This window comes from Pseudophryne corroboree, chromosome 2 (assembly GCF_028390025.1).
Source record: "Pseudophryne corroboree isolate aPseCor3 chromosome 2, aPseCor3.hap2, whole genome shotgun sequence".
Lineage (NCBI taxonomy): Eukaryota > Metazoa > Chordata > Amphibia > Anura > Myobatrachidae > Pseudophryne > Pseudophryne corroboree.
In genome coordinates this window covers 193,414,147-193,427,123 of record NC_086445.1, presented here as the reverse complement: position 1 = coordinate 193,427,123, position 12,977 = coordinate 193,414,147, and the positions used below count along the sequence as shown (strand labels likewise).

The 12,977-nt window shown below is 42.1% G+C and overlaps 1 protein-coding gene across 1 annotated transcript; it reads left to right on the top strand.

Moving 5' to 3' along the window:
- The first annotated feature begins 205 nt into the window (after positions 1–205).
- Positions 206–11,211, top strand: LOC135008253 (protein kinase C delta type-like). The gene is made up of 5 exons (XM_063952186.1): positions 206–446; positions 1,837–2,028; positions 6,598–6,726; positions 8,360–8,458; positions 11,062–11,211. Exons 1-5 carry the CDS (start codon positions 330–332, stop codon positions 11,065–11,067), a joined length of 543 nt encoding a protein of 180 aa, XP_063808256.1. The 5' UTR covers positions 206–329; the 3' UTR covers positions 11,068–11,211.
- The last annotated feature ends 1,766 nt before the right edge of the window (positions 11,212–12,977 follow it).

Genomic DNA, 12,977 nt, shown 5'->3' with positions numbered 1-12,977 from the left:
CACTGACGTCAGTGGCCATCACATCGAGGTAATCAAAGAGAGGTAGGGATCCTTTCATGGACAATCATTATGTATTGAATATGGTGGAAAAAAACGAAATAACTAGATTTAGAAGCATTTAATTACATTGTTCTCTTCTCTTGTCCAGGTTCTATGCAGCAGAATTAATTTGTGGTCTCCAATTTCTACACAGCAGAGGCATCATCCATCGGTTAGTACAATAGTCTTACAGTACATGCTACAGCTATCTGCAATACTGGCAGTGCCTTCTCCTACCTTACATAGAAATCTCTTTATTTCACTGCAGAGATATCAAGCCAGATAACATCATGCTTGACAAGGATGGTCATATTAAGATCATTGACTTTGGCCTCGCTGTGGATGGAATGAATGGAGATAAAGTAGTCAGTGACCGCACGGGGACTTTTGAATACATGGCCCCAGAGGTGAGATTCAGAAATAGAGAAAGCTAGAGTTAGAAGGAGATTATGGAGAACTAATTACAGTTTAATTTGTCATGGATTTGTTTTGGAAATGAATGTTTGGAAGGTAGCATTATGTCTTTATAAAATATACTGACACAGACACAGCATTTAGAAAAAAGAATAGGCACTTGTGTGATTTGTAATGCATAGGAAACCATGTGCCTGTGTACTAAGCAATATAAAGTGTATAAGTGACTGCATTTCAGTAGCAGCTACAGCAATGTGTGTGCAGAAGACATGACATAACTGGATGGAGAGGACATAGCACTGCACAGATAGGCGGGAATTCAACTGGTTTCTTCCGTGACTGGCACTAGATGGTGCCCGATGGAACAAATCAATTGTTTCTCCGTTCGGGTGTGAGTGTTGCAGAGGGTAACATTTCTTCTCACAGCCTCCTGAGGTTGCGAGCAGGAATGTGCAATAAGTCTGTGATTTGGTTGCCATAACCAGGATTTTAGATGAGTTCATCCACTATACATGACTAAATACGGTCTAATTTGGTGCTACAAACATGATAATTAATGGACGCCTGAAACAACTGAATTTCCCCTACAGGGCCTGTAATGGATGTACAGGCATCACTGGTGGTTGCCCACCTGCCAGTTTATCCAAATGCCCTACATACTCCCTCCCTTGCATAAATTCATTTGGCCAAATATCTAGTGCCCAAGCACACTGTAATATAGATTGGTGCATCATTATACAGTACCTCACCATCCATTTGCTCCAGCCCCATGGCAGATACAGTTTCTCCGTTGGACCATGGTCTCCTATGCTTGTGGCTGTACAACAGCTTGCATTGACATGCCTGTAACACTCCCATTGACACACCCACTGACCAGACAATATTACGTGCACAACTAGTCACCTCCCAGTCACCGCCCAGGAACGCCCACTGCTGTACCGCCACCTTTCTAATACCATCTGAAGTGATCACAATAGCACCTCTGTGTGCGCACTCAGTGTAACGCATGTTGCGCAGGGGTCTCCATGACTTTTTGCGCATAACAGTTGCAAATAATTGCTCAACTATGTTACCATTGGCAATGCTTACCACTCAGACTCAGGTCCATATTGTGCAGATGATGATGGAACACTGACCAGCAGCTGCACTAGGGATGCAGCCATAGTGACAGAGTATACAGGCACCAGGGCTGTGCTACATGGGACAATACAGGTATTGGATCAGGATGTGGATTATAAGAAAGTGGTGTAAGCCAGTATAACAGAAAAACTAAAGGACAACAGTTGCTATAGTTCCATAAAGGCTGACATATAGGCTGGTAGATATAGAAGATGTAATTACAGATGGTATAATCTACATTATGACTAATCACATCTTTATCAGGTTCTCCAAGAAAAACCCTATGGGAAGGAAGTGGATTGGTGGTCCCTAGGAGTAACACTCACTGGGATGGCTACAGGAAGGCATCCATTCTATAATGGGCCACATAAACAGCTCTTGTATAAGGCTGTTCTAAAGGAGAAGCCCACATTCCCAACATGGCTAGAGCCAGACGCAAAACATTTTCTGAAGCAGGTAAGCATATGAGTTTGTATATTACCCTTTAATGGTAGAATGCAGCATTAAAGCCATAGAAAACCAAATAAAAATAGGCAGAGAGAAGAACATAGCTAGGAACAGAAAAAGCACAAACAAAACTCTAAAAGCTATGTGTGCAAATGCTAGGAGTTTAGGAAATAAAATCCCAGAACTAACTGCAATAATGACAAGGGATGATCTAGACATTGTGGCAATTACAGAGTCATGGTACAATGAAAATCATGACTGGGACATAGCTATACCGGGATATACTTTATTTAGGAAGGACAGAATTGGAAAAATCGGAGGAGGGGTAGCAATGTATGTAAAAAATGCCATAAATACTACATTAATACAAAGTATTGAAGAAAAAACTGAGGCCCTTTGGGTGACCATAGAAACAGGGGAAAAGTTGATTATTCGTATTGGCGTGATATACAGGCCACCAGGTCAGGAAGAGGAACTTGACAAGAACCTATTGCAGGACATAACTAAAATGGCATTAAAAGGAGAGGTAATAATCATGGGAGACTTTAATCTTCCTGATGTAAACTGGGAGGTGTCTGTTGCTAGTTCCACTAGAAGTAGGAACATTTTAAATTCCCTTCAGGGAGCATCCCTCCACCAATTGGTGAGGGAGCCCACTCGGAAAGACGCAATATTAGACTTAATACTTACAAATGGAGACAGATTATCGGACTTAAAAGTGGGTGAAAACCTGGGATCCAGTGATCATCAAGCAGTATGGTTCAGCATTAAGACAGAGACTGACTTGTCCCATACAAAAACAAAGGTGTTGGATTTTAGGAAGGCTGATTTTGTAGGGATGGGAAAATGTGTAAGTGATTCTTTGGCAGAGTGGAGGAACTTGGAAACAGTGCAGGAGAGGTGGGAAACATTCAAATGTGCAATATTGAAGGCAACAGACCTTTGTATCAAAACTGTTAGGAAAAACACAAGGAAAAGGAAGCCAGTGTGGTTTGCAAAAGAAGTAGCAAATATTGTGAGAGCAAAAAAGATGGCTTTTAGGAAATATAAGCAGACACAAAATAATGAAGACAAAAAGATATATCTTGTTAGACAGAAGGAGACAAAGAAGGTAATCAGATGTGCAAAGGAACAAGCTGAGGAGAAAATGGCCCAGTCAGTGGGTAAAGGAGGCAAAACTTTTTTTAGGTATATAAGCGAAAAGAGAAAAACAAAAGGCGGAATTATAAAACTAAAGACGGACACTGGGAGTCTTGTTGAAGGAGACAATTTAATAGCAGATCATCTTAATGATTATTTTTGCTCAGTATTTACTACTGAAAGAGAGGGGAAGGGGCCACAGTTAAGTTGCAGGGATATTCAGGAAAATGAAACAAGTACATTTACAGAGGAGAAGGTCCTAACAGAACTCTCAAAGCTGAAAGTGGACAAATCTATGGGGCCAGATGGGATACATCCAAGGATACTAAAAGAACTTAAAGAGGTGCTGGTAGCACCATTGACAGAATTATTCAACCAGTCATTAGCTACAGGAGAAATTCCAGGGGACTGGAAAAGAGCAAACGTAGTCCCACTGCACAAAAGTGGAAGCACGGAAGAGGCAAACAACTACAGACCAGTGAGTCTTACATCAGTAGTAGGGAAATTGATGGAAACACTCTTAAAAGAAAGAGTTGTAGATTATCTCAAATCTGGCAATTTACTGGATCCCAAACAGCATGGATTCACTGGGGGGAGATCATGTCAAACAAATCTTATTGACTTTTTTGATTGTGTGACTAAAGTGATGGCTAAAGGTGGAGCCATGGATATAGCTTATCTAGACTTTAGTAAGGCTTTTGACACAGTTCCACATCGCAGACTGCTAAATAAACTTGAAAGTTTGGGATTGGATATTAGGATTATTGAATGAATAAGATCTTGGTTGAAGGATAGAAAACAGAGAGTTGTGGTAAATGGAGTGCATTCACAGGAGGGAAATGTTACCAGTGGAGTACCCCAGGGATCTGTACTTGGACCAGTGCTTTTTAATATCTTTATTGGTGACATTGCAAATGGCATTAAAGGGAAAGTATGCCTTTTTGCAGATGACACAAAGGTATGCAACAGGGTAGACACACCAGGTGGGGTAAAACAAATGATTGAGGATCTAGGTAGACTAGAGGAATGGTCAAGAGTCTGGCAATTACAGTTTAATGCCAAAAAATGCAAAATCATGCACTTGGGTCTCAAAAATCCTAAAGCTAAATACAGTATTAATGGCACTATACTGGAAACTACTGAGGAGGAAAGGGATCTAGGAGTCACTATTTCAGATGACTTAAAAGCAGGTAAGCAATGTAACAAGGCAATGAGGAAGGCTAGTCAGATGCTTGGCTGCATTGGGAGAGGAATCAGCAGCAGAAAGAAAGAAGTAATAATGCCACTGTATAGGTCATTGGTACGGCCTCATCTAGAATACTGTATTCAGTTCTGGAGGCCATATCTTCAAAAGGATATTAATACATTAGAAACTGTACAAAGGAGGGCAACTAAAATGGTGCATGGCCTACATCACAAAACATACCCAGAAAGACTAAGAAATCTCAATATGTATAGTTTGGAGCAGAGAAGGGAAAGGGGGGACATGATAGAAACTTTCAAATATATGAAGGGTTTTAACAAAGTCCAGGAGGGAAACATTCTCCAAATGAAGAGAAGCAATAGGACACGAGGACATGCACTGAGACTGGAGGGGGGGAGGTTCAGGGGAAATTTGCGGAAAAATTATTTCACAGAAAGGGTAGTGGACAAGTGGAATAGCCTCCCATCAGACTGAGGTGGTAGAGGCTAAGACAGTAGAGCAATTTAAACATGCATGGGATAGACATAAGGATATCCTTACAAAGAAATAAGGATCAAATAAGGTTAGTGATAAAAAATAATATAAAAAAAAAAAAGGGGCAGACTAGATGGGCCAAGTGGTTCTTATCTGCCGACAAATTCTATGTTTCTATGTTTCTATGTTTCTATGTTTCAAACCTCACTATAACTGAACTACCTAATAAAGCCAATACCAACACTTATCTCACTGATTAGGAAAGATATATAAATATGTGGTTTGGGCTCAGCCTACTGATAAAAGTGACTGTGAGTAATTGGCATGGGATGGCCATCGATGGGTAAATCATTGATGATCAATGGTTCCTAACCATCGTTAGGAAACCATTTATGGTTGCATCATCAATGGCCCCTGATCACACATGTGCAGTCCGAGGCCACCATCTGACATCAGATCTACGTGGCTGGTGTATATCACTGGTGAACATCCATTAATGGTAACTCTTTTTTCTTACCATTGATGTCAGACCTTCGATGCTTGCTAACAATCGTTCCCACTATAAATATGCTGTTTGCATTGTTACATAGATCCTTTTTATAATGTTAGTAACATTGCAAATATTCACAAACTCTGCTAAGAAGAGTAGTGCCGGGGCTTCTGTAGTGGGCAGACAGGCATGGGTAGGACTTCTGTTACTGGGCATCATATCCGCCAATTGCCCTGCAAGGACCACTACCCAACCCCTGCCCCAGCCAGCCACTTAATCAAATTGTAATACTGGGGGAAATGTAATAGGGTTCGAGTTTGCCAAGGTCCGGGATTTTGGCCGAGATCGCCCGTATTTTTGAAGTAGCAATCATTTACAAGGCAAAACCAATCTGGTATTGCCTTGTATTTGATCGCTGATTTAAAAATACATCAGTCTCGGCCGAAATCCGGGACATCGGCAAACTCGGACCCTATTACATTTCCCCCATTGCATTTTCTGTGAGCAATTTATTAAAATTGGCAGTTTTCAGTGTTTTGGTGTTTGTTTGTTTGTTTGTTTGTTTGTTTTGGGGTGGGGAGATTATAGAAAAAAACTATTTTTTATAAACATATCATGCAGCAAATAGCAATTCCTAATGATTTTGTTATTTTAATAAAAAAATATATACATTAACTTTCACTTATATAAATCACAGGTTATTCTGCCACAAAAAAACTGCCAGAGGTGGTAGTGACAGGTGAGATCGCAGTACGGTGTTAGGATGACATGAGAGGTTAGAGGTCCCAGTCTGGGAGGTCTCACAGCTTTTATGAGCACATTTACAAATCACTTTTTGAAGGCTTAATTTATTCAATAAATATAAAATAATCAACAATGCCAATAATGTATTTAGTTACTGTATCTGTAATATTTCAGATGAAGCCGTTGATTTGGGGAAAGTTTTACATATTTAAATCTAAAATATAAACAGTGTAAAATAGCAGAAATATTTCAAGGTGATATATGTATAAGTTTACATATATTAGTGAATGGTATCCAAAAGGGGGACAGAAAAATGTTGTAGTGATTTCTGAATAAAAAAGTAAGATAGCTATGCATATAGGGATTTCAAAAAAAGTTAATAAGCATTTTATGTGCATTGTAAAGACAAATATTGCTTTAAATGAGCACCCCCAAAAGCAGACTCTAAGAAGTACAACTTTTAATAAAATAAGAATTAGTAAAAGAAAATGTGAAATGACACGCATTTGTTATTTAAAATTTACAGCTACTGAGAAAGAGGCCGCAAAAACGCCTCGGGGTGTCACATAACATACGGGAGCACCCCTTCCTGAAGGACATCGACTGGGCAGAGATAGAAAGCAGAAGAGTAAGACCACCATTCCTGCCATTTATGGTACGTTGGGATAAGGACAGCTACGGTTAGATGCCTATTCTAACGTACAATCAAAAGGAAGTTTTATTTATGCTGTACAATTGATATGTGCCAACATCAGATATATAATGCATTATTGGGGGTGGGTATATTTGCTTGTCTTGCCCACACTCTCTGTTTTTATCATGGTTTGGTAATGTTAGATATACTCAACCAAGCAGGTCATCTAACCAGTTGTGTAAGCCCAGGGTAGTGATCATGCTGCCCTCCAGCTACTACGTACTTCCACAGAAGCTGTAGGGTAGCATGTTACATGTACTTGAACATTAGCCCTAATGGGCCTATTTCATGTAATTAGAAAAAATATCAACCGGAAACACAGACTATCCCTTTAGAAATAGATATATTTTTATATATTTTGGACATATTATTCATTATCAGGTTCTAGACCCGATAATCAGAATCTTATAGCTGATTATCGTCCCTGTCTAATTGCCGATTATTGTCTCTGTGATGTTAGAGCCGAAGTGATCTCCTATTTGAATACGTCACTTCTACTTAAGGAGCGGGGTGCAGTACACTAACATGCAACTTTAGGTCCAGAAACACGCATAGATTTGTGGTTATTGTACTCTACAATTCTGGTTATCTGAAATTTGGAAGATATTTATTTTCAAAACACACTGAAGAGACCCCAAAGACTCTATCTGATGTCCCCTATTTCCAGATGTAATAAATCCAGGAAGAACTGTATCTAGTAGTCACTAATTGAACATTTACTACAAGCTCCACTTTAGCTTTCATTTATCAGTAATGCCTTGCACCTGCAGCCTCAATAGCATTTGTCTATGATACGCTATAGAACATTCCAGGGACATCCAATGCTGGGTACACTGCACAAATGGGGAGGTAGTTAATTTGCCAACAGTGAAAATGTAGACAGTGTAATGATGACCAGAGAATGCCGACACAAAATTAATTTAATTTAAAATTTTTTAACCATTACAGCATTATAACTTTAAACATGATGTTTTAACATTATAATGGAAATACATTTAAAATGCTTTAAATAAATACCATGTCTGAATTCTCTAGTCAACATTACACTGTTATTCTGACTGTTCACTTTCTGACTGTCAACAGATTATGCCAAACCCACCCCAATATGACATCACTATACACAATAAGCAGTGTGCAGCTTTGAATAGTATTTTCAACAATCTGTCTGCCAAATGAATTATTTCTGACCCCACAGCCGGATATCTAAACTGCTACCAACTGTGTATATCAGTAAAGCTCAAATGAGCATAGAGTTTCCAGTTTTACCTTGATACTAAAGGGGACATGCACTAAGCAGTGATAAAAGTGGAGAAGTGAGCTAGTGGAGAAGTTGCCCATGGCAACCAATCAGGATTGATGTAACATTTATAATTTGCATACTATGGAAGTAAACAGAGCAGCTGATTGGTTGCCATGGGCAGCTTCTCCACTGGCTCACTTCTCCACTTTCATCACTGCTTAGTACATGTCCCCCTAAATATCATGTCGCAGAGTGGCACTGAATTGCATGATGGTTTTAAACAGTATGCCAGTTTTACTATGTATGTACAGTATAATGCTAACATAATAGTAACAATATTTCTTTGTTTTGCAGCACGTTCCAGAGCTCCAGGAACATCCTAGTTTGGAGCTGAAACTGGAAGATAGCATGGCAGCTGACCCTATACCAGGATTTTCCTTTATTGGAGACACAGTAAGATAGACTTCATAAATTCCTTCATGATTTTGGGCACTCCCAATTATTGCAGAAATATCAATGTGACATATAAGCCAGAAGAAATATGGCAAGGTTTTTTTTATCTTAGCTGTATGTCCGAATAGGTTCCGGTATGAATGGTCGACCATGTTATGGTCGACAGTCATTAGGTCGACCACTATTGGTCGACATTGGCATAATCGACATGGACACATGGTCGACGCATGAAAATGGTCGACACATGAAAGGTCGACATATGAAAAGGTTGACATGAGTTTTTGAACTTTTTTGGTGTCGTTTTTTGCGTAAAGTGACTGGGAACCCCAATTAGTGCACCGCGTCCCCTCGCATGGCTCGCTTCGCTCGCCATGCTTCGGGCATGGTGCCTTCGCTCCGCTACCGCTTCGCTCGGCACACTTTACCGTTCCAATCGTAGTCCATGTGGATCGTAAAGTATGGAAAAGTTCCCCAAAAGAAAAAAAAAGTTAAAAAACTCATGTCGACCTTTTCATGTGTCGACCTTTCATGTGTCGACCATTTTCATGTGTCGACCATGTGTCCATGTCGACCATGTCAATGTCGACCAATAGTGGTCGACCTAATGACTGTCGACCATAACATGGTCGACCATGTGAACGGATACCGTCCGAATACACATCTGTGCAGGCACAGACAAAGGCTGTGTTTTCCAATCTCATCTGCCTGGGCACCTGATCCTTACAGGTAATTACTGTCTGGCTACAGAATGCCAGAATGGATGTACACTTAAATTGACTTTACACAGATTGGTTTTCCATACTTTGACAAAATGTAAAATTTTGCTATGAGTGTAGGATATTGTTTATTGTACTGGTAATTTTAAGAGGCTAGGGAAAGCTGCTTGTATAGTCCTGAAATAGGATTACCGACATGAAATCTGGGTGTAAGAAATTCTCTCCCATGTTCATACATTTATTTAATGTATTTTCTCATTTATAAGCATCTAAATGTAATCTTAAGTATGGGATTTTGGCCCTCATTCCGAGTCGTTCGCTCGGTAATTTTCATCGCATCGCAGTGAAATTCCGCTTAGTACGCATGCGCAATATTCGCACTGCGACTGCGCCAAGTAATTTAACAATGAAGATAGTATTTTTACTCACGGCTTTTTCTTCGCTCCGGCGATCGTAGTGTGATTGACAGGAAATGGGTGTTACTGGGCGGAAACACGGCGTTTTATGGGCGTGTGGATAAAAACGCTACCGTTTCCGGAAAAAACGCAGGAGTGGCCGGAGAAACGGGGGAGTGTCTGGCCGAACGCTGGGTGTGTTTGTGACGTCAAACCAGGAACGACAAGCACTGAACTGATCGCAGATGCCGAGTAAGTCTGAAGCTACTCTGAAACTGCTAAGTAGTTTGTAATCGCAATATTGCGAATACATCGTTCGCAATTTTAAGAAGCTAAGATTCACTCCCAGTAGGCGGCGGCTTAGCGTGTGTAACTCTGCTAAAATCGCCTTGCGAGCGATCAACTCGGAATGAGGGCCTTTGCTTCCAGAAGCCACATATCCAGAAAAGTCTCAATCCAGAACGGGGGCAAAATGGTGGCTCTGAAGTTCACACAGACATGATCACCAGTTGTTTCTTTAGGTTGGGTATGCGTGGCTGGCGGTCAGGAGACCGATGGTCACCATACCGATGCCGGGATACCGGCTTTTAGATGCCCGACGGGGAAGTGATGGTCAAGCGCAACAAAGCCCCTTGCGGGCTCGCTACGCTCCCCACGCTGCGGGATCGGTATTCCCACTCAATGGGTATTGTGGACACCCACGAGTGGGAATAAGCCCTGTTAGTTGGCATGGGACTTTAAGGTGGTAGGGTTCCGGCGTCGATATTGTGACCAGCAGACTCCTGACTACCTCCCTTTCTTCCTATATAGTAGTTACTATAAGGGTTCACTTCAACTCCGCCAAACATTCATCCCATCCATTTGGATGATTTGATTTGGACCCTCAGAGTTAGAATACAGATGTTTTTGAAAAAACAATAGTCAATTATGAAAATGTCTCAACAAAAATCAGTATCCCCACGTGTGATGCTATGAAGCACTGCTGGCATAATAAGGGGTTTATTTACTAAGGAGTCTATTTACTAAGCCTTGAATAGAGATAAAGTGCACGGAGATAAAGTACCAGCCAACCAGCTCCTAACTGTCATTTCTCAAACACAGCCTTTGACATTGCAGTTAAGAGCTGATTGGCTGGTACTTTATCTCCGTCCACTTTATCTCCATCCAAAGCTTAGTAAATAGACCCCTAAATTCCAATAAATGTTTATCAATTTCAAACAAAAGTGTTGTTATGGGGCAAACAAAGTTCTGGCTGTGGTCCTGGACAGAAGGACAATCCTTATCTAACAGATGCAGCGCAACAAGTGCAATTCATCTAATAGCAATCTGACTGTCAGTGAGAGAGGAGAGGAAGAGGAGAAGAGAGGTGTAAGCTACTAGCTAGCGATCCTGACGAGTGGTCGTGTCGCTCTCACTAGCACGGATTAGCAGCACTCTACACCTCTTCAACTAGCTTGTTACTCTCACTTACTGTAACACTGTTTCTTTCCAGGAATAGGACAGCCATCAGCCAGGACACAGATTTCTCCATCTCCACCAAACATCAGCCTGGCCAAGTCTACTGAGGCCTCTTGGGATAGCCATCTCCCAAAACAACATCTCCCTCTGTCTTCTGAAGCATTATCTTAAAAAATAATTATAAAAAAAATATAAAAAACATTAATATAGTATACTATAAATACAAACTTTGCAAACCACTATATGTATCTCTTTATCACTTTTTCAGAGTGATGCCGACTGAACTCGGACGTTTTTTTAAAGGGGCAATCATGAACAAGACATGATTTAGCCTTTTACATGATTGCCTCTTTTAAAAAAAAAGTGCCTGGATGAGGAGAGGATGAGGAGTATTTCTGAGTTTACAATAATATTGTCTGGTGATCACTCCCTCTTTTACATATGGGTCCCCCTTAGTTTATTGGGGCTAGAATAAGACAGATATACCCCCATTCACAAAGTCATAATGATTCTCTGGTGATCATACAAGAATAACTTCTCACAGGTCACATCATTTGTAAGAGGTCACTTCCTCAGCCAGCCATGCAGGGCCGGCTCCAGACACGTTCGACTGGAGCGGCCGTGCAGGGCGCTGGCTATTTAAGAGTGGCTGCCCATTTCTAATATGGTGCCAGCCGTCAGCCATCAGAGTTCGTGGACCGGCAGCGGCGGCCCCTGATTAGCTGCCGGGCCGCGAGCTTTGATTGGCTCATGGACCGGCGCCATATTTGAGATGACTGGCGGCCGGGGACGGGAGGAGAGCCGCGCTGCGGACCAGACATCGCGGTGAGTGAGCCAGGGTTTGAGGGCGGGACGGGTGTACAGCAGCTCGGGAAGCTTATCCCTGCTGCCGTAGCTCTCTGCCTGCATGTAGCTAAGGTGCCGGGAGCAAAGCTCCCAGACCTAAGCACACTAAGCACCGCCCATCCCCGTCGCACTGAGATCCGGCTATCTGGCACTGGGGGCATTTGTGTATCTGGCAGTGCAGCACTATGGGGGCATTTGTGTATCTGGCAACGCAGCACTGTGGGGGCATTTGTATATCTGGCAGCACTATGGAGGCATTTGTGTATCTGGCAACACAGGAGGCATTAGTGTGTCTGGCAGCACAGCACTGAGGGGGCATTTGTGTATCTGGCAACGCAGCACTGTGGGGGCATTTGTATATCTGGCAGCACTATGGAGGCATTTGTGTATCTGGCAGCACAGGGGGCATTAGTGTGTCTGGCAGCACAGCACTGAGGGGGCATTAGTGTATCTGGCAGCACTGTGGGGGCATATAATGTGTATCTGAAAGCACTGTGGTGGCATTTGTGTATCTGGCAGTACTGTGGGGGCATTTGTGTATCTGCCAGTACTGTGGGGGCATTTGTGTATCTGGTAGCACTGTGGGGGCATTTGTGTATCTGGCAGCACTGTGGGGGCATTTGTGTATCTGACAGCACTGTGGGGGCATTTGTGTAACTGGCAGTACTGTGGGGGCATTTGTGTATTTGGCAGCACTGTGGGGGCATTTGTGTATCTGGCAGCACTGTGGGGGCCTATAATGTGTATCTGGCAGCACTGTGGGGGCATTTGTGTATCTGGTAGTACTGTGGGGGCATTTGTGTATCTGGCAGCACTGTGTGGGCATTTGTGTATCTGGCAGTACTGTGGGGGCATTTGTGTACCTGGCAGAACTGTGGGGGCATTTGTGTATCTGGCAGCACTGTGGGGGCATTTGTGTATTTGGCAGCACTGTGTGGGCATATAATGTGTATCTGGCAGCACTAAGGGGGCATTTGTTTATCTGGCAGCACTGCTGGTGGCATATAATGTGTATCTGGCAGCACTGTGGGGGCAATAGTGTATGTGGCAGCACTGCTGGGGTCATATAATGTGTATCTGTTATGGCACTGCTGGGGGCATATA